Consider the following 27461-nt stretch of genomic DNA (forward strand, 5'->3'; position numbering starts at 1 on the left):
ACCTAAGCATATAGCAGCCATATAATGCATTTAATCTGGGGGCACCAAGAGAGCAACATGGGATCTGCTGTGGTTGGTCTTACTAATTAAAGTCAGTGTTAAGTTTGAAAGCAATAAGTAAATTATTGGTGCCACTGCCAACCCAACAGAATTTTAACAAAATCCCAAATTAAGATTTTTAATTGAATTTAATATGGAAGCTGAGAAAGGCCATAGTCACTTTTTTTAAATCCTGTAATCACAAAACAACCGAACACTGTCCTCTTCAAATTATGGAATAACATTTTTTTCTTTTTCTTTCTTTTTGAAATAATGGATCTTTGTAACATAGAGATGGCAGAATAATTATCCAGTCATCTTAAGATAATGCCATAATTTCATGATAAATGATGTCACTTTCTTTAGATAATTATTCCATGATTTTCATATGACAAAGCTGCATTTTTTTCAAGATAACAAAGAAATGTCTTGTTATTGTAAGAAAACATATCCCAACATGACTGGATGATATGAGTATGGCCTTGCTCGCCTTCCATAAAAGACCAATACTTTTACTAATGCATATTCAGCTGTGAGACTCATGTACTTTCCCTTTAACATACTTTTACTGGGTGTCAGTCTGAATTTGTACCCCATCAGCAGTATCACAGTATCACACTTAGTTAATTGTGAAAACATCCTTGTTAACTGCTTTGGTAAAGGTAGCAACACTGGTGAGCACAGAGTCAAAGGCAAGTGAGTGGTGAGACTGGAGTACAGATGTGAGACTTTAAGGGCTAATTCTCAGTGTAAGGGTTCTTAACTCAAAATGAAGAATCCTTTAAATGACCATAAGGTCAAAGTCAGTCTGATCAGTATTTGTGAAACAATACATCAAAGATTGAAACTCATCTGAAGCAGCTTCATAAGATTAGAGAATGGATCATAGCGAGTTTTACAAAACAAAATCTTTATTTTTCATGAGCTGCTGGAGTCAAAACTTTAGTTAGCCTAGTTTAGTGCTAAGACTGGATACAGGAGGAAACAGTAAGCCTGGCACAAAATAGTTGTAACAAATCTTCTGTTTGCGGCAGATGTTTAGGATTGACGTGTTGGGAGGTGTCTGCATTTCACTCTGAACTGTTATTTTCTTTTTTCTGTTTTATGAGTCAACCAAACTGGTTCAATACTCCACAGGAGTAAATGATCAAATATCAGTAAGCCAATCAGCATGCAGCATACTTGGAGCAAATCTAATCGATTCTAATTAGAGCCACCATCATTAAATGGCCAGTCACCTTCTAATGATGGTGACTGGCTATTTAACACTGGATCAGAACGAATTATACATTTTTGAATTAACCAATATTGAAAAGTTTTTGAGTGCTACTCAGTTATCTATGTACACAAATACTGATGCGACTGACTTTGACCATGACAAAAACATTTCTACAATTAAATAGTTTCCCACAAAGATATTACAAAAAAAAAGAAAGAAAATACAGTGATTTGAACTTTTGCAGCACATTATACACAACACAAAGACATGGATAAAACAATGATAATTAATAACAAAAAAAGTGGGTAAAGTGGTTAGCCTTTTAGCCATACAGTGCACATTGACAATATAATACAGCAATTATTCACACAGCAAACATCTGTCTGCATCTTTTCATTCACAGTGAGGATTGACAGAAGAGATGAATGAAAACCTGCAGACACATGATGGAAGAACACTGAATAGCGCTCTCTGCCACAGTATTATTAAGCACCAATGCGCAAGACAATTTTGCACAATAATAAAAAATAAAAATAAAAAAACAGAAAAAAGCACACACATTCCTTCAGACCAAAAAGTTAAAATCACAAATTTGCTGTGGATGGAGATTTTAAAAGAAAAAATTCAAGTTGCAAAACCCATTATGGCAGAAGATTTGAATGCAGGATCAGCATTACCAAGGGAGCTCTAACAAGATAAAGACAGAGTTCTAATTAGTCTCTTTCTGTTGAAATCCAACAATTAACCAGACACCCCTTGTATGTAAGTAATACTCCTACAAGGAATATACTGGTGCAGGAAGGACTCCCCTGATAATATTATGTACTTTATTCTTATGCAAATGAATCTGTAATTTGACAGAATTTGTTTCAGATACATTTTCCTCCCTCTTCATCCTGTCTTGCCCAAACAGTCAGATGTGGAATCTGCAGAGGACGGCTTTGAATTCAAATAAGGTTTTGCTTTGCTAAACCATAAATGATGAATCACTTGCCCTTACGTGACTGCATGGAGGGCATCAGAGAAACAGAGTCAGTGATTTTCAATCTGTATGAATCAGCTACATCTCCCAGTGCCCAAAGGTTTGGTGCTTTTTTCTTACTTTGCTCCTCATTGGACTTTGCTCCAATACAAATTAAGCTTTCTCTTGTCCTCAACACTTCACCTCACAAGGGGACGTGACGGGTGAGACCGTCCTTTGACCGCAATCTCACAGGTGAGACAGCACAAGAAGCCGTTGGTCTTCACCTGCGCACCTCAGACGTTTCAATGTCAGTAGTAGTTCCAGACAGACAATCGGTCGTTGACCTTTCCTCCATCGTTTCCCTGCAGGGCTGGAGAGCATAGCAGTGTGACACTGCAGAGTGCATGTTCTCTAGGCCCTGTAGTCAGAAGCACTGACTGGATGCAAAGCAGAGAGGCAGGGCTGCAGCAGGGCTTAGATCAACCTCTCTTCTGGGGGGACTTTGAGGACACTGCCCATCTCCAGCCTGGCACCAGCTACCTCCTGTGAGCTGGGACTGTACGTGCCCTCTGACTGACGCTTCTTCCGAGCCGTCATGATGAGGAAGAACACCACCAGGATGGCCAGTAACATACACAGGGTTGTTAGAGGGATGGTCACCGCCAGCCAGGGAACCCTCTCCTTATGCTCCTCTTTCTGCAAGCGCACAGAGCGTTAAGTCAAGAGTTGTTCAAGTAAATCAGTCAATAGGAAGTTGTTCATATGTGAAATTTTAGTCCGGATGTTTCATAACTCACTTCTAAAAGGCCAGAGGTCACATATTTTAGGGGACTTTCTGCTGAACATCATCTGGGAATAGTTGGCGTTTTGACACTCTTTGGATTTGCATTAGTAAAAATTTAAGAGGTGTCACATAATGTAACAATGAAGATTAACATGCCTAAAAGGGATTCTTGAAACAAATGATGGTGATGATGGTGTACCATCAAACTATATTACTGTTTCATTAATATGAATGATATACATATAGCATTTAAGAAGAAGTTACCCTAGAACATACAGGGTCAGTGTGCAGGATTTCAAAGGATGTATGATTAGAGATGGAGCATAATGTTGATAATACAAAGTCACCACTAGATGTCACTAAATCCTTCACAGTAAACTTTTAATGCAAACACTGGTTTCATGTGTTGTCTTTTTGCACTCTTTGCTTTACATCAGATACACTGATCTAACTAAATCTTAATAATAAACCGTATTTTCCTTCCTTTTCTCTTTTAAATGCAGATGTAAAACTTATTAAAGCACTGGAACAAGGCAGCACACTTTTATATCAACATAAATCAATGCTATTTTTCTACCCCATGTGCTTTAAACCAGGTTTCTCCACGTGTGATCTATAGATCACGGGCTAACATTTTATAATACAGTAAGTACACACTATTAGGCATTAGTTAAGCATTAAATACTCAATTCATCATTTATAACACATGAATACTTATTAGTCTGTAGTTAAACACAGTTAAAATGTTTTACTCACAGGGTTAGGGTTAAGCATTCATTGTATTTATAAACTACATACTAATGAGTATTCATGCTTTATAAATGAAGAATTCAGTATCTATTAATGCTTAACTAATGCTTAATAGTGTGTACTTATTATGTGCAAGTGTTATCGATCACGGTTGTGTGGCAGCCTCAAGGAAACCACGTATTCTGGCTGTTACTTACTACGACACATGCTGTGACAGTGAATTAACACAGCATCAGTGTCGGTGAAAAGACTTGTCTGTCACTTACGTTGCTCTCACACTGTGTGCCGCTGAAGCCCTGCACACACACACACTGGAAACGGTTGAGTCTGTCCAGACAGGTGGCGCCGTTGAGACAAGGGTTGGACTCACATTCGTCTATTTCTGCCTCGCACCTGAAACACATCAGTGGGGTTTAAACACAACGCTGACTGACAGAGCTGACGCTCACACACCGGCGCTCCTCTGACCTTTACTCTTGGCTAGAGCTCAGACACACTTTCTCCTCGGCCGCAGGTGTGTGGCGAGAAGTGTGTGTACCATATGCTGCTCTCACCTGGCACCGGTGTATCCAGGTCTGCAGGTGCAGTTTCCTCCAGAGCTGCCTCCTATACAAACTCCTCCATTAAGACATTCTGTCTTTGCGTCACATGCCACTGGAGGAAAACGCCACCTGAACACACATGAATATATTCTCTGTTACAATCAACACTTGTTCTCATTAGGATTAACAGGAACATCAAACTCAAACTAATGTTAACACAACAGCCCTGTTAGACATCCCTGAAGCTGCTATCTGCATGGAAGTGCTTTGTTATGACATCACAAAGTGACATAAATCCTGGCAGCTGGTTTTAAGGCTCGGTATCTTAATACAGACTGTTGACTGTGGCTTTGATACTTTAACAGTATAAGTATAGAACCTTGACCTGCTTTGTAATCACAATACAAATAGACATCTACCTTTATACTGTATAAGACCTATAAACACGTCTTTCCTGGTTCCTTAATTAAATTAATGACAAAATTAGGTGTCGTCACATCTAAACAACCTGCTTGCTGGGTACAAATTCCACGTCTGTAGTTTGTAGCACACAACTTTTGTATTGTTAAGTATTTTTCTGAAAGTCCAAGCAAAACAATTCAAGTAATCTCTTATGTATCATATAATCTACCACTATTCATCCACTATCCCATCATTAAAAAATGACGGCATTTTGACAATATCCCCGTGAAAGAAGAATAATCCTGCAAAGTTTATCAAAAGAAGTTACCGCCATCCAAAGGATTCATGGATAAAACAATAACAGGCTGTACTTGAACATCTGGAATTTTTTAACATTTTTTCAAACCAAAAAATGTGTGAGGGTTGCAGAGAAATGGGAAGGTGTGTACTCACTGGCAGCGTTTTCCAATATATCCAGGTGGACACAAGCATGTGTGAGTTTCCCCTGTCTCCACGCAGCTACCTCCATTCACACAGATGAACTCCTGACAGTTGTCCAGCTCCTCCTGACAGTCCTTCCCTGCGTATCCAGGTTCACAATCACACTGGTAATCTGCCAGGAGGTCTTTACATGTCCCGTAGACACACGGGCCAGAGGAGCACTCGTTTATCTCTCTCTCACACAGCTCCCCCTCCCATCCGGCGCTGCAGCTGCAGTTGAACTCATAAAACTGGTCCAGACATTCACCCTGGTTGAGACACGGCTGGGAATCACAGATGGGTGCACCCTGGCATCCTATGATTGGCTCATGTCCACCAAGTCTGGAAAACCGGCTCACCTGAGGGGCTTCTGGCACTTTAATGAGCGGCAGGTAGACTCCACCCACTCTGATCTCCCCTAAGCATCCAGTGTATTTCTCAGCTATTCGGATTTTAGTATCATTGAGGAAGTTGAGGTTGCCGCCGATACCCAAACTGCCACCCGCTCTCTGCCCGTCCACAGTGAGGCGCCAGCGGGACACTGACTGTGTGGGGTCTACCATGGTCAGCTGGATGTGGTGCCACGCACCGTCCGCAATGGTCCTGTCGCTTGTGAAGGCCAGCAGCTCCGTGCTCGGTCCGCTGTCCAGTTTGACCAGCAGGGTGGAGTTGAGCAGACCCAGACAGAAGACCTCGTCCATGTTCTTGGCCTGCAGCAGGATCCCGTCCTCATCACGTGTCCGTAGATCCATGGTGACGGTGGTCACAGGGCTCAGCAGCGAGCTGTTGGCGAAATACTGCAGAGAGTTGTCCTGGAAGATGGCTTCAGTTAAACCTGTGGGAGGAGAAGATGGTGTGAGTGAACTAACCAATGAATGTTACTTCTCCAGTATGACCTTATGTACATGTAGCTATGGGCCTCAGACTGAGCTACTGTCACAGAGTTTTACTGGAGTTTGTTTTTCTGACCTCTGCAGGTATTCTCCATGTAACCCATCCATATGATTATTCACAGAAATCACTCAGTTCTCTTGTTGTGGTTTTCGGTGAATCAGAAGGAGATTTGTCTATTCTGGCAAAACAACCCTGATGATGTTTCTTCAGTTTGGACTGTAATACACCAGTCAGGGGATGACTGAAAAAATAATTCAGGACAGGACTTAAACTCCACCACTCTTCAGTTGTTTCTTTCTTTCTCTTTCTTTTTATCTTTGCTTTTGACCAGTGAGGTGAGTGAGGTTAACACCTTGTTAAAGCTACCTGCCAAGAGGAAATATAATCCTAAAAGCCAGAATGCCACCAAAACTCAAAAACTATCTTGTTAATTAGGAAAGAGGTTAAAGACAATTTCTGTGTCTTTTTTCTGTGGCCTATTACTGAATTTACTGCAGCCTGGTACCGATCCATGGAGGTCATGGACTTCCCTCTCTCTGTTGTACTAAGAAGCTTTTCCTTTGGTGTCTGAGGTTAGATGACCAGTCGGAGACTTTTCAAGACTGTGAGTCTAATTAAAGAAGTCAGAGAATAACAAAATAAACACGACCTTACCTCACTGCTCTGCCTCGATTAAAAGAGATGATCACTAGTGAAGGATTACTGTACTCACACTCATAACCGTCGTGCAGGTCCACGCAGCGGACGCCATCAAAACACGGGTTGTCAACGCACCACAGTCGTGTCTCGCACAGTCGGCCCGAGTAGTTAATGGAGCAGTCGCACTTGAAGTCATTCCAGGTGACCTGACACTGTCCACCGTTGAAACAGGGCTCATCCTGTGCACAGACAAACACAGATGGATGGATTACATGATCACTTGTAAAAATCTGTCACCTGATGTGACCGCAGGGTTTAAAGCTGCACAGAGGACTGAGCGCTAACTTGTGGATCAAAGGGATTCAAAAGCCTGAACAATGTTATTAAGAATGAGGCATTACAGACAGTACAGCCCTGCCATCACACAGCTCTGCAAGGTGTTAACACAATTAGCACGAGTTCAGTGTTAGACACACAGACACACACACAGGATAAGCACTAGCACTGAGCTTCTCATTAAAACTGGACATTACACAGTTTTGCCAATACCTTGAATATGATGCAGCCTGCTTTATTACGTACAGTAATGTAGCCAGACCATAGTAATGTCAGTTGGTCAGTGCACCTCTGGATTGTAACTAGATTTGGTTAGTGGATAAAAACCAGTGGTTCTAATGGTAATCCCATAAATAAACATCTAGTGCCACCATCACCTCAGACCACCCACATCAAGTATTTTCACATTGAACTTAAATTTCTCTCGATCTCTCAGAGAATTAGACCAAATCTTTAAATATTACTACAGTTACAGTACATTTGCCTGCAATTAACCCATACCATTACAGACATAGATCACACATTCAATATTTATTTGATGGAACAATTCAGATGTTACAGCAGACCCCAGGCCTGTAGCAGCATAGATAATTTGTGACATGCTTTAGGAAAGATACATTAAAATATAAGATACACTCTAATTAACTTAAAAACTGACAGTATTATTTATCTATGTGATAATATTTATCAAAGAGTAGCTGAGTTTTGTTTTGTGTAGAATAGAGAGCCTAACCTTGAATCAAAATTGGCACAACTGATCTATTTTGGTGTTGATGATAAACAGAACAGGTAAATATAATATAAGTCCATGAGAGGCTAATGAAATAATCACTTCTTAGGATCATGCACTTTCTCACCTCTCAAGAAGCTTTTCCTTTGATGTCAGTGAGGGTCTGCCGTTGGCATGTTGTTGATATCATTCAAAAAATTAAATAACCTTCCTCTTGTGTCTTAAAATAGTAAACTATTTGTCACTATGGGACAGAATTCTCTATTTTGGACTGAAGTGGTTGAAACACACTGTGGACAGCTCTGTTGTAATTTGGCTGCTTCACCGGAGGACAGCTACAGTAACTTGTTACAACTGTCTCCAGCCTGGCGGCCATGGCAGGACATCATGTGCTGGACACACTGACCTGAACACATGCTCATCCTGTCATTTAGAATTAAATGAAACAATAATTCAAACACAATAAGATCTAATTAATTTTTTCATTGCCCATTTTATGTAATGTCTTACAATGATTTATATCAGTTTATAAATTATTAATAAACCATTTATAAATCTAGAGTAGTATAAAGTGGTACCTTGTCGTCTATTCTGTTAGTGAGTGAATATATTTCTCTTACCTTGCAGGTGTCATCACTGTGACATCCTGTCAGCACGTTCTCCTCTGTGTCGGCCGGGTAAACCTCCACCGTCTCTGGATGATCTTCAGCAGCCAGATGCTTGTGGTCCAGCCGAATGTCCTGCAGGCAGCCCTTGAAGTTTCCTCCCCAGGCGTTCATGCTGGTGCCCACAGGGAGCCCTCCAACATACACCACATCCCCCGCCTCTACACTCACGTTCCCTAAGGCGCGATGGTTCCCAGCTTTGGGGAAGACGACGTGGCCGTTGTGTACCTTAACAGTGACCAAATTGTTGTTGCCATCCGTGACAAACGTGGCCTCTGACAGCAGAGTGGTGTGAGGGCTGTAAATAGCAACAGTGCCTTCCTTCAGGTAGATAGTCAGGTAGGGGTCGCCGTCGCGGCTGAGCTGCAGAATCAGACCGTTGTGTTTGAGGGACCGCATCAAAAAGGAAATGCTGAAGTTGTTTCCGTGGCTTTCCAGGATGTTGTAAGCAGAGTAGCTGGTGGTGTTCTCACGGCCAAATGTCCAGGATGGGTACTCTGTGGTGGAAGACAGGAGCATGAGCTTGTCAGTATCTCATCCCAGCAGCACACAGTTTTAATGAAGTATCAAGTTACAGTTATGAGGAATTCTGGTCTTTTTGGTGATCTCTCACAAAGATCCAGTGAGTGACATTATGTGATGTGTGAGCCAGTGTTTTGATGATGTTTTACCCACAGTAATCACAACAAAGTCTGCAGTTTGCCCTGACTCCACACATTCAGATTATTGCTTTCTCATCAATGTTTCTAGCAGCAGCGAGCCCTTTTTTTTTTTTAACTGTGCACAACCTGCCCAGCACCAAATAAGCTAACTGTGACTTTGCACTGGAAACAAAGCTACCACCAGATACTTTAAAAAATGATTTACACTACAGTATTAAAAAAATATATATATATAATTGTCTATGTACATTTGAGCTGAAATTACCACTTGTTCACAGGTGAGACATGAAGCAAAATGATTAAATACTCCACTATGGGAAAGTGCTGGAGAATCAGTTTAGGTTTGTGAACAATAACTGTGGCTGTGGTGAATCTTCCTCGACTGAGATTGAAACACTAGTAGCATCTAAATTTATTTCACTGCTTGAAACACACAATACAAGGTTACTGCAAACAGTAATAACACTGGTTTCATATGTACTTCAGTACTGTGCCGCACTGACCGCATGCAGAGACAATGTTACAATTTGCTGGTTTTGCATGTTTCTCTCTGAATTAATTTATGTAGCATTAATCACTGATGTAAGTAAAGAAGCTCAGACTTTGTTTCATCCAGCTTAGTCTAAAGCAGGGGTCTCCAACTGGGGGCTCCCAGTAGCTCAGCCCCTTGTTTCAAAGTAGCTGAAGGGAGTGGGTTATGGTCTGTGGAAACCATGGGTGTGTGTGCTTCAAACACTAAACAACACAACTTCACTAAGAAAATATGTTGGTCCAATGCAACATCAATCTGATACACAGAGAGATCCCTTCCCTCAACCAATTAATCATTATGAGTCAGTTTTTACATCAGCTGTGCAGCTTGGTGTGATAGTGACTCTTCTGATAAGAGAATAGATCTAAACTAATTTTTCCCAACAATCTAGAAATATGTTGGTATGGATACTCTAAGTTACAATGTGAGCTTCAAGTTGCTGAGCTTCATTTTCTTTATTTACACTGAATTAGCTAATTTATTGTTGGTACTTTTTTGTATTTGTTTTTGGCCATTTCGTGTTACTATTATTCAGTAAAACTGTGAAAGGTGAATGGTTACAGACCGACCCACCTACAGTCACCAGTTGATTAGAAATAATAAAAGACATTCACAAGATGGAAAGACTGACCTGTCTACTGAGATTGAGAAAAGACTTATATTGCACAAGATAGACAAAATGGAGAAGACCTCCCCCCATTTTTTGTGTGTGTCACTTAAACTCTATTTGAAAAGGTAATATAATCTAAATAGTACTCTGTAGAAACCCCTGTCGAAAATCCATACACATTGTGTTGAGTATTGATATTGATGAGTATGTCGAGTGCCTGGCCATGATGCTTCCTTTTATTTTGCACTGTGCTGTTGTTATTTTTGTCATAAAAAAGATTTTAAAAAATTTAGTATAAAAAAAAAGGGACAAGGAAATGGTACAGAGAGAAGGGGAATGACACAGTCCAGTCTGACTGAACATGACTCAGATTTGAATTCTTTTAAAGCAGTTTTTTGAGACATAAGGAGCTCTCTACCTTTGATTGAATGTCTCAGGGTAAAATAGGTCAGAGACACCTTCTCTAGTGTTCACTGATTGTGCATTTAATCTGTCATACAGTCCAAAAGCAGGACCCTGGCTTCAGTGGGAAACAAACATTCTTGGCTGGCTTGAGGATTGGCCACAAGGTCGGGATCCCAACAGTTACTACTTTGCTATGAAGGCTTTAGTGTATTCCTGCAGTGCTCTCACCTTTCTCACAGGTCTCTCCGTAGTAAGGCCGGTGACACTGACATCTGGCACGAACCCACATGTCCACACAGTATCCGCGCTGCATGCAGGGTTCCTCCTGACACCAGTCTGTTTTGCTGCATCCCAGCTCCAAGGCGTGGTTCTCCTCTCTGATGAGGTCCTGAGGCAGAAGCAGCTTACGGTCCACATAAAGGTCTTCCATGCAGCCGATGAAGCCCCTTCCACTGGACATTTGGGCTAAATACTCTTGTGGTGCCCCTCCCACATACAGCTGCTGAAAGGAGCTGGGCTGGAGGAAGAACAGATAGTTGTGGCCCTCGTTCTTCACCCGACACCCGTCCATACAGCCGGGTCCTTTCACAGTCAGAACCAGCCTCTCATCCATGGACACAGAGACCTGGTACCATTCTCCATCATTGACCAAAACGGGGTAAACGACCTGCAGTACCTTCCCTGCCTTTACCCGAGCCTGGAGGGAGCCGCCGACAAGCTCCAGGGAGACAAACTGCTCCATGGTGCCTCTGTAGTAGAGCACCATGTCAGGCAGAGTGGTCCTGAAGCGGAGCTGCATGTGGAGGCCGTGGTCGTGGTCGTCAGCCTCTCGCTCCGTCCTGTTTTTGGAGACGGGCAGCTGCATGTGGACGTAGCCCTCGGAGTTGAAGGAGAAGGTGGTCGACGTGTTGCAGCGTTCTCCGCTCCAGCCGGGCGGACACAGGCAGGTGTAGCTCTGCTCCCCGTCGTCCGTCAGTACGGGGACACAACCCGCTTCGTGCTGACACTGGTGCTGCTGGCAGCCGACCAGGAGCACGTCACAGTCTCGCCCACCCCACGGCTCCCGACCGGGCTCCGGTGACGGGCAGTGACACCTGTAAGCGTTGGCGGCATCTTCGCACGTGGCACCGTTCTGGCACGGGTCGCTCTCACACTCGTTGATGTCCACCTCACAGTGGACGCCTGCAAGGAGAGACGCTCAGTCAGTACTATAACAACAACAATGGCTCACCTTTTCATTCAATTCATCAATTATTTTATCACATAAAAAGCAATCAAACGTCAAGGCGAGTGCAGAAAGAGCCTGGAAGGCCAAACTACACAAAATGACATAATAAGGCAGGGTGCTGTGTGCACATTTAGCCACAGATGAACAGGCAGATCTGTTTGAGGCAATGCATGAATATTATTTCCATCAATGTCATTTGCAGAGGAGGAAATGACTGGAGGAAATAGGCTTTCATTAGAAATAACAGGTGAGGTGAATTGGATTTGTGTTCCTTCCTTTGTGCAATTAAACTAGTTAATGTCAAACTAACTGAATCAGTTGGACATTGAGATATCACTCTATGCTACTCTGTGCACACACACACATGGGAAATTGGGAAAAGCCACACACAGTTACACAGTCCCTGTGCCTGGTGTCTGTGGTCAGAGCCGTCTCATCAAACTGCATTCACCATTAAGCCCTGGCAGCAGCAGTCAACTTGCATTAACATAGTCCTTTAAAATACTCTACACCCGAGGAACCCTAAAGCTGCTCATCCTCTCTCTGCCAAGACGTCGCCATTAGTAACACACGAGCGGCGCAACTTTCTTCAAGTGTTATGAAAAAGTGCTGTACCATACTGTACCTGTCAGCCCCCGGGGCCCACAGCAGCAGCAGAGCAGCAGCAGCAGCCGCAGCAGCATCAACCTCCTTCCCTTTCCCTCCATGATCCACTGAGTCAACAGTCAACACACTCCTCACGCTGCAGGGTGGCACAAGTGATACAGCCAGGTGCTCTCTCTCTCTTTCTCTCTCTTTCTCCTTCTATCTATCTATCAATCTGTGTGTCTTGTCTGTGAGTGTCTCTCTCTCTCCCTCTTAACAGTAGCTTACAAAGCAGAAATGCTGTCACTCCTCCACTTTCCACCAGGCAGACAGGCAGGACTGATTAAAATACAGCCCTGCCCAGTTTTTCTTTACCTCCCTCTTCTCCCTCCTCCATCCCTCCCTCCCTCACACCCCCTTCTCCTCTCCTGTCTGCAGCCCAGCCCGAGCAGAGTGGTAAGCTTCCAGCCTCCAGCTGGCCTCTGTCAGTGTTTGACAGGAGGAATGAGTGCTGCAGTCTCCTCTGCTGGCCTGTGGATGCCCACTAGTGGCAGGAGAAAACCTGCAGAAGTTGCTGCACATTCAAGTCCTCAGGAAGACCAGGGCCTGATGCAGCTGAATGACAGTCGGCACTGACTTCATTACTCACATTTGATTTATTCCCTACAGCACTTGTATATCTCATTGTCCTCCTTTATAGTGATTAAAGTGTAGATTAAAGTTATAATATGCAACTTCCCCACAATAAAATGTATAAAAACATCTGCACCTCTGTTCTAAGAGAAATCTCTTACAGTATTTTAATCATGGTAACAGATGGGTACATGTCATTGGTGGCCTGTCAATGACATCACATCCTCTACAATTATGTGTCAGTGTTGTGTTTTGTATGATTTTTCTTTCTTTCTTATTTTCTTCAGGATATGTTTGTGAATAATTCAACCACAGTCAAAACTTTCTGAACCACTGACACTGAAGGAGTCAAAATCAGAAGTGTCTGAGAGCAACTCCTATGATCTCACATGACTTCACGAGAGACCTCTGGTGGCAGAAGTAACTGTGAGTTTAATCTTCAGATTATGAGGGGGAACAAGAGTCTGATGATAACTGATGACGTTAATTTACAAAGTCACAAATATATTAATATACAGTAAACTTAACATAATATTGTAACAATGATTTTCTGAGTTACTAAAGTCAAAATCGTATAGCTTTGTTGTCTTTTTGTTATGAAGGGTAGACCTCTGTGGACTGACACATGATTGTAGAGGATATAACGTCATTGACAGGCCACAGAAAGACACATTTGGCAGTCTTAAAGCTGCTGTTAGACATTTCAATGTGGAGAAGCTACAGATTAATGTCATGCTACTGTATGTGTGTAGTTGACAAAATTAAAAAGCATAGGTTACATCTGTTGCTCATCATGTAATTAGATTATTTAAGGCAGCCACAATGTTCAGTGTGTTATTTCCCTACACATTTTCATGATACAATACTGCGCTGACACCTGTAATAACCTTGAACCAGACATTTTTAATGCAACATGTCCTACATCAGCCTTCCAAAGCTCAATGTAGTGGGCACAAAGGGGCTCATCTCTGCTGGATTAACAACAGTGTGGACCCCCTCCTACACATGGATGTCAACCTGTTGCTCACACGCCATACAAGGGTAATATGATCACACTTTGGGAGTTTTCCTTTATCTTTTCTGGCTGCTGCCTATAGAAACAGATTCATAGTGCAGTTTACTTACAGGATGAATTGCACATAATTTTAAAAAAAAGCATGTTTTGTATCATCTTTGTCTTTTTTTCATTAGGCTTTAATTAGCCTCCTAAGCAGCTTTACTGTAATCTCCCATCCCCTCAACAAATTTCCGAAGAGACCCCTGTTTAATGCCTGAGATGGATGCCTGACATATGGCACCTTTTATTGGCTTTGTTGTTTTCCATACCATATGCCCCGCCATCGCTCCCTGCCCTACACTGAGGGGGCCTGAACCCCTTGTGGCTAAAACCAGGTCCTGTTCACTGTTTGCTTCTTGTTGTTCTTGACTTTAATTGACTTCCTCACTCCTCAGTCCATGCGTTAGTTTTTCAAGCGTTCAGGTTTTTTAGTGTGGTTCCTCCTGTTTTGAGTGACGAGGAGACAAAGCATCACTAATGAGGGATTAATGCTTTGCCCGGTCATGAGGAATGATCAGCGGGAGGAAGATTAACCCTTTATTGTTTGGCCAAGGAGCAGAAGCATGGTGTGAGGGTTACCACTGAGCTACTGAGGACATTCAGCTCTGTTCAGTTCAGCTCAGGTCAGAGCTTTGGTTTATAATTATAACCATAAAGGTCCTTGAACTATTTTATTAGGCCAGAACATAATCTTTTCCTAAACCTATTCAAACTGTGACGGCTGATGTAAACATGGTGAGGAAGATGACTTATGTGGTTGTTCAGGTAGAAGGAGTTGTAATAGTAGTTTAGAGGATGAGGAGCGACGGGGACAGGACACCACCCTGTGGGCTGCCGGTGACAGAGGATGTTTTGTTAGGTGATAAGAGTAGCAGAGCAGATAAGAGGTCCCTCCTACCTGTGAAGCCACTCGGACACACGCAGCGATAAGAGTTGACCAGGTCCTGGCAGCTTCCTCCATGCTGACAAGGAGCAGACTCACACTCGTCCACGTTGACTGAGCAGTTGTCTCCTAAAATGGGAAGAAACTAGTCAGAGAGTCTGTGTCTGGATCTATACTGAAGGTCTCTCTGTTGTGAACTGGCTTACCGGTAAATCCGGGCAGACAGCGGCAGATGAAGCCAGCTGCTTGTTCGTACGTGAAATTGGCCGTGTTGAGTTCAGGGAGCGTCCCGTAGTTCACGGTATCTGATCGCTGGAAACACTGGCCGTCATTCTCACAGGGAAGCAGCTCACACTCATCTATATCCACCTCACAGTTATCTCCCTCATAACCTGGACATACATACAGTACATACACATGTTTAAAAGATCAGGTTTGACTTTGTTTTTTTAAAGACTCTGTATGTAACATTCAGAAAAATGTAATGTCTCAAGTTACATTTATACAATCTGTTCACAAATTGGTCAAAACACACAGAGGGAAGAGTCAGAGAGTATATGGTTAACTAGAGATGATGTCTGTTCTGATAGCACAACTCATCATTTGTGCATTCAGGCATACAATTACACAAACCAACCTATCAGACGGCACATTTACCAAGCCAAGTGACAGAGCTAACTACCTGGGGGGACTCCATTTTTTCCATAAAATATGTTATAGTATAAATACTACATAAAATATGGATCTTTTATGTAACAGCTTTCTTGAAAACACTGAACTGAACACTGTGAGTATAGAGAAATGGGCAGGCGACTGAAGAGTAACATGTCTTGCAGCGTACAATACTGCATGTGAGTATTAAATGAACATATACTGTGGTACCTGTGAAAGTAGCATCAGGTTTTAGGAAATGCACACGCCATACGGCAGCAGGAGTGCAAGAAGTGCAAACGTCTGCATCAGTTTTTAAAATTCTGCAACACTGATGATTTTATTTATCTGTGCCATAAATGACAGATGGGACAAAAGGCTGCATTTGCCCCACCTCCCCACTCTCCTACCCCTCTTGTTCTCGAAACTCTTTTGTGGAGTTTGATTTATGTGTGGGAAACCTCCAGCCACCAGAGGACATTCCTCTCTGTAACTTTATATTAGGTCAAATGTTGAACTGTAGCGTTATACCTGGCCAGCAGAGACAGTTATACTGGTTGACCCCCTCCAGGCAGGTGGCTCCATGTTTGCAGGGGTCAGAGGCGCATTCAGGAATATCCTCCTCACAGTGGTCGCCGACAAAGCCCGTCCCTTCACAGTCACATTCATAGCTGGGGAAAAAGCAGAGATGCAAATGAGCCTGTCACACTCTGTGATTGCCATAACACTGTGATGAGGAACAGAGATGAGGAAAAACCATGAACAGTCAGCTAAATGTCAGTTACAGGTGAATAACACAGAAGTTAATTTCACTGCTCAAGATAAACCAGATTTAGTTGTTTTGACAGATATATCAACCTGAACGTGTCTCCAATGGTAAAATAAAGCAGATTATGGGCTCTAGTTTCGTCGACCAGGTGAAGTCTGTGATCAGCGCAGCTTCGCCACGCCAACGGGGTGGGGCCCAGGTCCATTTCGCAAGATTGGTGGGCCGCGCAGTCAGACTTAGACCGGCGCAATCCCTCCCCTCGTCCCTCCCACCGGCGCAAACGGCAAAGAGGGAGGAGAGAGGGCGGGAGGGAGACAGGAGGAGGAGAGAAAGGCGTGGAGTGGGTTTGACACAGCCGAGTCAGATCTTCACCAATCAAAGGAGCTCCTCTCCTCACCTTTAACTGCGCGGCGGGTGATGCGCGCTGCAAGTTTGTCATTTTATACTTGGACATGGACGGAGGAAACAGCGACGCCAGAGGCCGAACCTCTCCCAGGAGGAAACAGCTGTTTTGGTCCGGAGGTCCGAGCTCAGAGTGACCAATAATGAGTTTACTAATATACTTAACCAGGATTGATCTGATACACTGAGAACCCCTATACGCAATCTAAGAAACAACAACTAATAAACTAATAAAGAAACTCACATTTATTCAAACTCTGTGTATAAGATGAGAGGTGTAGGCTACACTAATCACAACATAAACACACGCCATGTAAAGGACACGCTCTCTCTCTCTCCCTCTCTCTCTCCCTCTCTCTCTCTTTCTCTCTCTGTCCTCCTCTCTCTCTCTCTCTGTCCGTCTCTTTTTTTCTCTTTTTTTTCTGTGATGAGATGCTGAGTATACTGTAGTAGGCTATATACTGACTATCTGATACCGAGGCTGTTGTGGTGGGCTAAGAGAGATGATGATTTGTGTTTTGTTTTTCATTACGGCTGCGTGATGCGGTCGCTCTCCGCTCATGAATTAATAAGTAAATAAATAAATACAGCGATCATCACAAGGGCAGAGTGGTATCTCAACACGGCAGCGACATGCAGTCATCCACCCTCAGTCCTGCTTTTGGGACATCCACAGCTGCTTTTCAGTGCCAGTTCGTCCCTGCTGTGTTAATTCAGGTGGAGTTTCCATTACGCGTGCCACAGCCTTTGATCTCTGCTTTGATCTGACGTCAGATGTGACGGGACAATCTATATAGATATAAATTCACGTGTTGATTCCGTTAGTTGCATTAAATAGTGGTTATTGTGGATATTTATTGCATTGAAATGTGTCTGGAACTGTGGAGATCTGCCTGCGAGGTCTTGGTGACGTGTGTGCACTGCAGGTCAGTCAGCCAAACTTCCACTGCACCTGCTGCGCTTCGCGCTGCGCTGAGACTAGACCTGGTTGGAGGTGGCGAGCTTTCAGCGCAACCTCGGCGGGACATTTTCGGACGAAACTTCCACTGCACCAAGCTGAATCTGTGACGCCTCCCCCTGCTGCGCGGCCACGCCTATCTCAGCGCAGCGCGATCTGCCAATCTTCCAATCTGACTTTGCGCTAGGCTGCGCTGGTCGAAACTTGCATTAGACCGGCTGCGCTACCTTGCGCCACCTGCGCTGCGCCAGCAAACTAGGGCCCTATATCTTATTTCATTTATTTAATAGTTTATCTAAAACATACCGTACTCAGGGTTAGGGTTATTAATATAAAAATACTACGTGTACTGAATTGAGCTAACATGTTTTATAGCCTCACCATTCACCATTTATAAGAAAAACATGATCTCAATTTGAATATTCACAATATTTTCAAACATATTCTGGGAAATTTTTACATAGACAGAAAAAATATTTGCTGAATCATTGTATGAGTAAGTAGGCCTATACAATGTTACAAGTATAAAAGCTCAACACAATTACCATAAAAACATGCTTATTTCAGTAGATTCACACACATAACACAATAATAAAATCAAAGAATCATATGTGACCTTTTCAAGAGGCACTGAAACCATCACTCAGCCACCTTAACTAGTGTGTAGACTATAAGTGTACGGTGTGTAAATGACAGCCCTCATTCCCTCCATCCTCCTCACTCCCTGCTGTTCCAATCGGTTTTGCTACAGCACCGGGTATTATCAGCACCTCAGCTCTTTAATGACTCATCGCAGTGACTGACAGTGGATTAATTCTTATCCCTGGTCAACTTTAATGTGCCAGGCTGACACAACACACTGCTGGATGATACATCGGCTTCACCAGGCTCAGCACGAGAAGGAGAGCTGTAGACAGGTGCAGCAGTAAGCAGCAGATTCTCACGATCGGATCAGTCAAATATACGTATATGTATGAGTCCAACCTTATCAACTTGCATCAAATTAACAGACAAAATTAAACCAGTTTAACATTAAATTACAGTATAAATGCCAGACTAGTTAAAACTTTAATTACCACGATAATAATATCATGATCATAATGACATATACTTATTAATCCATTTAGGGACAATTCAAATTGTCAAGTAGCTTATAAAGCACCACTGAATAAAGCTATACAACACTTCTGTTGACTGCTTGAGGAATTTTATGTAATTACAAAAAACCCTACTGGCGATACCACGTTGGGCTGCAGTCACACACACACACACACACACACACATACAGGCACCAGCAGTCACAGGATAATCGTCTGCGGCTGCAATGTGGCTGCAGTCACACATAACGTGAGTAACAGTGGCGATTATTCTCGTTCACTTCCAGTCTATGAGAGCGAAGGGAAATATAGTGTATATATCATGGCTAGATGGCGTACATGAGCTGCAGGAAGTGACGTAGATTCTTACCAAATCTTGTCGAGAACTCCCGACTGGTTAAGTTTAGTAAAACTGACTGACATGTAAAATAGGGAGAAAAAAAACAAAAAGTAAGTGAAGCCATTTACTTTTGTTGGTTTAGGCACAGCTAAGTAAAGATTGCATGTTTTCTAGGACATCACTTCCTGCAGCTCATGTACGCCATCTAGCAACAACCGCATCTTGGCGCGGAGTCAACCGAAGGGTCGGCACTTCACAGTCATCAGCTCTACGAGTGGAAACTATACCAGACTGCCTCGCCTTAGCTTACCCGACTAGCGAACTGTCAGCTCATGTACCATAAACCCTCTCCACAGTCTGATGTAATCCACTTTGTTGACGAAGGAGTGAACAATTGCTTGCATGAGGAACTGCTAGCTTGTGCGAAATAACACGTGGCCTGGCGTAGACACCTCCTGGCTTGCCCCGACTCAGGTGATCTGTCACGCCGCCTTATAGCCATCTTGACTGATCTTTCGGTGTAGAAACCGAGCTCCCCCAGAAAGAACACTTTGCAGGTGTTTGTTGTAGCGGGGCAGATGTCTAACATTATCTGTCAGTTTTACTGTCGCACATTTCACACACTTTCCATCCACACACTTTTCCAGTCGTTCCACACGAAAGCACAGAATTTTCACTGAGAGAAGCTGCTGCAAACACTGGATTCGCCACCATGTTCAACGTTACACACAAGACATTTCACCCATAGCAGTATTGATAATACTACATTACACTCATAGCACCATTTCCAAGATAATAATGCATTATCTAGGTCCAGTAGGCCACGTATAGCAACACATCCCACTCATAACAGCTGTAAAGTGACATCCATGTCCACCTTCAGTCCAATTTCTGCTTTCAGGGAGAACAACACCAATGCAAATGAGTGTACGTTCTATCTTTTGGTCCCTTTCTTTCTTTGGTTGTCTTCCTTCTGCTGAATGACCAGGTTTACAAACCACTTATGAACTGTTGTCAGCCATGTTTCTACCTGTCTCTGGGAGACTCACGACCCCCCTTTAATGTAGCCTACAGTTTCTGTAGCTTTGTGTAACTGCTCATGCATCAAAAACCCAAATCACTCTACCTACACTAAAGTTGAGTGTGCAAACATGCAGGTGTGTTATCCTACCTGTTGATGCCGTCCATGCACCTGCCCTCATTCAGACAGGGTCCGCTGGCACACTCATCAATGTTGACCTCGCAGTCTTGGCCTTGAAAGCCGACCAGACACTCACACAGGTATGCAGCAACGAAGTCTCTGCAGGTGGCGCCGTTCTGACAGGGTTTCACCTCGCACTCGTCGATCTCCACCTCACAGTTAATCCCTGGTGGGAACAGGCAGAGTGGCAGCGGGCCAAGGAGGTCGGTTACACACCTAATTATCTTAACACACCTACAGATACAACACAATAACAATGTAGCTGCCAGGAGCTCAGCTCCAGACACACAGCAGCAGCACTAAAAGCCGCTTAAACCGAGCCATGAAACCTCTTATCATGCAAGAAATGAGATAAAAACATCTTACTCTCATGAAATAAAACCACAATATATGCAATCTGCTCAGAGAGGGAGTGGCCTCTCTGTGTCTGTGTGGTACTGTTCCAAAAAGGCCTGATGGGAGAAATGGTTTTACTTCAAAAATGGCACAATGAGTAAAAGATTTTAGTCTCGGGTTGATTGACCTGAGCTAAATGGCTCTGCTTGGCTTTGTTTGTTTGCTTTTACATGAAATGTCGACATTTTAAAGATGTTGTATAGGACAGTAAAGCAAAACAAATGTTCATAATTCATTAATTATTCTTTTCTGTCACCATATACATCTAATTACTGTTTTACAGCTAGATCTATATCAATACTATATCAATAAATTGTCAAATAAATTATATTCATACACATCATCACCAAATGTCAATTTATTAGCGATTCTTATGGTGTGTTTACCTTTGAAGCCTGGAGCACAGTCACACTTGTAGTGATCCACTTCATCCAGACATGTGCCGTTGTTCTGACAGGGCCTGGAGGCGCACTCATTGATGTCCAGGTCACAGTGGTATCCTTGAAACCCAGGCACACAGAAACACTGGTAGGCGTCGACCCCGTCTTTACAGATGGCTCCGTTCTGACAGGGCTCAGACTGGCATTCATCAATGTTCTCCTCACAGCTCGTCCCCTGGTACCCGGCGGCACACCGACACTCACAGCCACTGTCAGGGACGTCCACACAGGTGCCACCGTTCTGGCATGTGCCCTCGGAACAAGTGGTCAGATTATCCTGGCACTCCTCCCCCCCTGATCCAATGGGACAGTGGCAGGAAAATCTGTTGATCGTGTCGACACACAACGACTTGGTGCCGTTGCAGGGGTTGCTTTGACATTCATCTACATCCTCGGTGCAGTTAAGTCCTGTGAAGCCATCTGGGCAGTGGCAGGTGAACTCTTGGGTCCCAGGTTTGCCGGTGCAGTTGGTACAAGGTGCTGTGATACACGGATCAAGGAGCTCATCGCAGTTTTTGCCCATGTACCACACTGGTCCTTGGGGGCACAGGCACACATATTCGCCCAGGTGGTCCAGACAGGTGGCACCGTTGTTACAGGGAGATGAGAGACAGCTGTCAGCTGCCACTGTGCAGAGAAGGCCTGGCAGAAACAAGAGGAACATGTGTCTTGAAAGATGTCTTTTGTACAAGTCTAAACTTCTATGGAGAGTGATAGATCTGCATTTCCTCCAATTCATCCATCCATTGGATAGCTACAGCTTATTTGTGTCCCCAGGCCAAAAGACCTCAAATGCGGGAATCTTATAGTTCATAAGATTTATGGGGTTTTAAGTCCATTTAAATTAAAATAAATTATTCTCAATTATTATTCTCACCTCGTGGAGCACGTACCACATGGACACAGACCTTACTGTAGTGGCCATGGGTTTCACTCTGACTATTTGCTTCATACCATCCTCTCCTCCTCTGTCTATCTCTCCCAGTCTTAAACCTTACAAAATAACCAAATTATAACATAACACAATTCTCTCAACATCTCTCTGTAATTTACCATGAGCAGCTGCTGACTGTATAACCACTTCCAACCAACTGTAAAGCTTTATATGTTGTAAATAATGTGTGTGTGTCATAATAATAAATTAATAAACAGCTGCTGACTAACACCTGAGTCACTCTTAACTATTGGATACTTATTACTGGCAGATTAAAGTGTCCTAAGCCGAAGCTATGACACGGCAAAAGCAGTGAGCACTAACAAATTTGGTTAAATCAATATATAAAGATAATGGTATATAATTGTTTTTTGTTTTTTTGTTTTTACCAAAAGCCTGATTTGTGCACGACAGTGAATGAGCACTTCTACAAGCTGTAGTGAACTGAGCTCAACTCCTCCCCTGTGATTGGCTGTAGAGCTTACACACTGGTCTAACTATGACTTCAATGCTTTTTAGGAGCTTACAACCAAGTCGGGTGATGAAGCCCCTCTTTCCTCTAGACTTAGGATCACAGCAGATGGTGTCACGAGTAAACTTATTACATGACTGAGCTGGCAGCTGTCAGTGTTGTCGATGAAGGTTTCACTCATACTGTTAACACACAGCTCAAGGTCTAACAAGTAGATCAGTAGTGACATCAGTAGTGACTTCTTTCTTTTTGTCAATGGTTTCCACCAAAAACACTCAGAGTCATCTCCATTAACTTCAACTTAACTTAACTTGATGATTGATTTAAGCATTGTATAGCATATAATATAAATCCCAATTGTTATAGGAAGATTGCACTCATTCTTTAAAATGTTGCATACTCTGTATTTAGTATTCCTCTGTGTAAACCCTCAGGCAGAGGAATCACATGACAAAACCAACAGTGACTCTGACTTTCTCCCGTCTCTCCACAAACACACAGCACTGTATGGTTATTTGGATAAAGTCATCTGACACAATGGCAGACGATCTGCTCCATCAGAGTCAACGACAACAACAACATCCCAGGAACAATGAGTATATTTTCCCCTGCAACACCTTAAGTCGTCGATGCATCCTCTTTAACACCAACAGTTCCTTTCACATGTGTCTGCTGCTGTCACACCCTTTATCTTTTCTTTTCACATCACTCTCTCACTACCACCACCACTCTGTGCCTGATAAATCCTGAGAAGCGCTGTGCTGTTTGTGCTTCCTTTGTTTTAATTTGAAAGCTGATTAGACAGACTGTAACAGTGTTAGAAGCCACAGTGTCGTTCACGTGAGTGTATGAATTTATCATGACTATATATTTCCTCATGATTTTTAGTCTTTATGTGAATGGTTGTTAGTTTTATTGTGAGGGCGAGGTAATATTTTAGTTTGTGCAGCAGCTTATTTCATTGCAAATATAGATGATTCATTTATTTAATTTAGAGGCAACTTACCTCTGAGTTTATCCAGAGCAATCGCTAACACAAAGAGTTCAATACCTGGCTTCCTGAATATCAGAGGACAGATTTTAAAATACCACAACTGGTCTTGGGCCCAAACACATCGTCTGATCTATTTCATCCAGACCGCTCAAGTCACCTGGGACAGGTACTCAGCTACAGGTACCCAGAACTGGGCAAGGGGAAGCAGATCCTTGTTCCTCTGCTCTAAAACTGTCAGATTGTGTGAATAAATAAAATAAAACATACGTTTTTTGTAGCCTACATTGTTTTTAAATGTTGTTTTAATGTCATCTATTTTTAATGTATCTTTCTGTAACGTACTTTGAACTTCCTTGTGTCTGAATGGCGCTAAAAATAAACCTGTCTTGCCAGGTCACATTTTAAAGGGTTGTTTTTTGTTTCTGTACTGAAAAGTATTTAATACAGTAAATCTCTCATTTTGCTGTGTTTCCTAGAAAAGCTGGATGTTACAGGGTGTCTTCGTGTGATGGTAAAACTGCTTTGTTCTCATCTTTCTTTCTCCTTATCTCAGCCCATGCTGTGAGGTGTCATTGCCTCTGTCTTACATCATCTTTATACATCTCCGTCTGTTAGTTCTCACTGAAGTCAGTTATACTTTTTTTCTCCTAGATCCTCCCCATGCAGGACTGACTTGTAAAGCTGAACTCAAGTCAGAATCATGAACTTTAACCTCCACTGCCTGTAATCTCATGAATCCCCTGGACATCGAGGGTCTCACTCACTCTTTGCCCCCGTCATCCAAACCCAATCAACCCCTCACACATTCCTGGAGGCTGATAGCTGCTCCTCCCACGCACAGCCCACCCCCCCTGCCTCATACACCTCATAGATTATTGCCGGACAGGGTTGATCCCTGGCACTGAGTGGTACCAGCATCTCCAGCCAACAATAACACTGAGCAGAGCTGCTGACTGATCAAACCGATGACGCTGTCCAGAGAACCTCTGCAAGGATTCACCAAACCTGGTCAGGTGAAGGCTGGATCTCTACAGATAGCAGAATCAAACCATGGCCATGATTAGAATGGATTGAAGACACTTTACATCACATATTCCTTACATTTCCAAGCTGCTTTTCACCTTATGACCAGACATGCTGCACCGAGATCCTTAGGTAAAATTAAAGGCCAGAGGAGATCTATGCGCTGAATTTCTGCCCCACTTTAAGTCACTGCTCAACACATACAGCTGCTTTCATGCACAACTTAGTAAAGTTAGGAACACCATCAGCAAACTGTCTTCATCCCTAACATGACTGCATTAACCTAATGCAGAAATATAAAAGTAAATGGCTGCTGTGTTTCCGTAAGTGATCCCCGTTTCTGAGTTGTTTTTAGAGGTTTTAGGATTTTGTTTGTGTCTTTGCGGGTGCAAGAGGCCGGAGCCGAGAGAGAGAGAGAGTGTGTTTACACCGTGTCACGACAACAGCGGCACAGAGTCAGTAGAGAGTGACGCTGCGGGGCAGAGGAAGCAGCAGCGCCGTGAATCACAGAGAAAGGGAAGCCTCTGGCTAATGCACAAGTTGAGCTCAGAGGAATTTTATTGATTCACGACAAGAGACTGGCAGCACTGCCTAGATTCAGTATTGTGCCCCGAAGGCTCCACAGCAGTTGGTTACTTTGCTTTAATACCCAAAAGAAAAAAGCACAAATCCTTCGCTGAATCAGTCACACTTCCACTCTGAGTCAGAGACAAATATCCTTTTGTCTCCTGCATCACTCGGGGGCTAAGATACAGTATGTTAAAGCACCCTCATCATTCAGATTTTTTTAAAAATTTTATTAATGATACTATAGTAGTAAAACTTGCCATTACAGGTGCAATTAACTTTTTTTTTCTTTGGTCCTGATTTAACATTTAAGGGTGAAGCATCCTCCTTTAGTTTTTATATCCACTCAATCAGTTTTATAGCTACTTCTGAGATTTTGGGTCACTGGTTTCGAGAACAAATTCTCTTTACATTAGTCACAGTTTTACACTGAGACCCTCACATGCACTTGTCTCCCCTGTGCATCATCTGGTGATGGCAGCCCTCCAGAGGCCCCTGAAGGAGAGGGAGGACAGCTCTTTTGGTATTTTTCCTCTCTCATACAATTCCATTAAAAGCAATAAACCCTGTAGTACTCGAGGGCCCTTTTCCCAATATTCAAACCCTATCCTTGTCATCCTCATCTTCAACACACACGCACTCTTCTTCCTGTTTGTGTTGTCAGCCGCCGTCTGTTTCTTTAAATTCTCAGGCGCTCTCAGTGCCAGGTCTCTTGCCACGCTCCTTAAGACCCCGTCATTCCTCTCTTTCAGAGATGAGACAAAAAAATCTGTGCAACCAGTGCAGCTGGACGCCGAGCTCGTTACCATGGCGATCCCCAACAATGCCACCCACAGCCAATCCCCGCTGCCGGCCCGCCACCTTTTAAATGAGCCTCAGACCCCTTTACATAAACGAAGGTCGCGAGAAAACTGGGTCAAAAGAGTTTCATAAGGTGACTGCCCCCCACCCCACCACCACAGCTACCCCTGCCCCCTCATCTAAGACACACCCCGAGACTGGTGCCTCCACATTCATCACACATGAATGAATCAGGAGGAAACCAGCTACTTAAATCCTATCAAATTAGTTCATTATCTGTTACACAGTAGTTTGAGCCAATGCGGCGTCAACACTTGAGACAGTTTTAGCAATCAACCCCATAAAAATCATCAGGATGCACTTTACTTTACTGACACTGACAGAAATAATGATGCTGAAGATCCTCTTTGATGGCAGGTCTCTTCTTCTTGTAATCCGTAGCAATAAAAACACATCTTGATTCATCATTTCCTGATCATTTTCTATAGGATGTTTCATGTAAAGAACTAATAACATGAAAACATTTGTTCAATTTATGAATCATCCCATATACGACAGTCTTGGTTACTCTTGCAATCAATAGGAGCTATTGGAACAATATGAAGTATGAAAGTTGAAAATGTTTTCCTTATATTTAGAGCCAAATTCAGTTGTTATTTACAGCAAACTGATTATGAATATTTATTAAAGGAGATGTAGAGCTTCTCAACACAGATATGCACACATAAACATGCCCATGTGCTTCAAACACAAGCAAAGGTCGTAGCTACAGTCAAGAATGAAAAATTGAATTGTTGGTTTTCACCCCTAACATGTAAAAAAAAATCAGTGAACTGATGTCTGATGACTTACCCAGTTTGAACATCATCACGGTGATCAGCACCGTCCTCTGATATCTGGACCAAACTCTTCCAAAATCCATGTTGAGGTTCAGTCCGCTGGTTTCCAGTCAGAGCACAACGATGCTGTCAGTCCACAGGTTCTCCATCCGGCCCGCCACGGTGCTCCATCCAGGCTGTCCCAACTTAGCTGCTTGGAGCGAGGGGCAACACATCCATGCCAGACCACTCTGTATGTCAGTGTGTGAGTGTGTGTGTGTGTGCGTGTGTAAAAACGTGTGTGTTGGAGAGTGAGTGAGTGAGTGAGTATCCCTGGGGACCAAGCTGGGCTGGAGTAAAGCAGAATAATCACCCCAGCAGAGAGGAAAACATGGGACGGACAAGTGGATTCCACTCATCCAGCCGCTGGTCGCACTTGTTGCTCTCACATTACTTTCAATAACTTATTCTGACAAATGCACAGCAGCGTTTTTTTTTAAAGCCTGAGGTTTGGATTTATAAATCCAGACACTGATGCAGATTCATTTTAAGCAAATTA

The 27461-nt window shown here is 43.1% G+C and overlaps 1 protein-coding gene across 1 annotated transcript; it reads right to left on the reverse strand.

The window, feature by feature from the left end:
• Positions 1–290: 290 nt before the first annotated feature.
• crb2b (crumbs cell polarity complex component 2b) lies at positions 291–27250 on the reverse strand. Its single transcript, XM_085786333.1, has 13 exons — positions 26937–27250; positions 21240–21935; positions 20428–20623; positions 16222–16361; positions 15246–15431; positions 15055–15168; positions 10882–11835; positions 8400–8941; positions 6787–6952; positions 5154–6015; positions 4311–4427; positions 4023–4149; positions 291–2918 (listed from the first exon to the last, which is right to left on the reverse strand). Exons 1-13 carry the CDS (start codon positions 27004–27006, stop codon positions 2697–2699), a joined length of 4392 nt encoding a protein of 1463 aa, XP_085642459.1. The 5' UTR covers positions 27007–27250; the 3' UTR covers positions 291–2696.
• Between the last annotated feature and the right edge of the window lie 211 nt (positions 27251–27461).

Source organism: Trachurus japonicus, chromosome 9, assembly GCF_045865225.1.
Source record: "Trachurus japonicus isolate A0001 chromosome 9, Traja_1.0".
NCBI classification, from domain to species: domain Eukaryota; kingdom Metazoa; phylum Chordata; class Actinopteri; order Carangiformes; family Carangidae; genus Trachurus; species Trachurus japonicus.

Bases quoted from the DNA above. Each gene is read 5' to 3' on its own strand.
- crb2b (XM_085786333.1), bottom strand. From the start codon at position 27,006: ATGGATTTTGGAAGAGTTTGGTCCAGATATCAGAGGACGGTGCTGATC. The intron at 21,936-26,936 runs GTAAGTCATCAG...TGTTTCTGCCAG, and splicing joins CGTGATGATGTTCAAACTGG to GCCTTCTCTGCACAGTGGCA. The intron at 6,953-8,399 runs GTAAGAGAAATA...GTCTGTGCACAG, and splicing joins ACAGTGATGACACCTGCAAG to GATGAGCCCTGTTTCAACGG.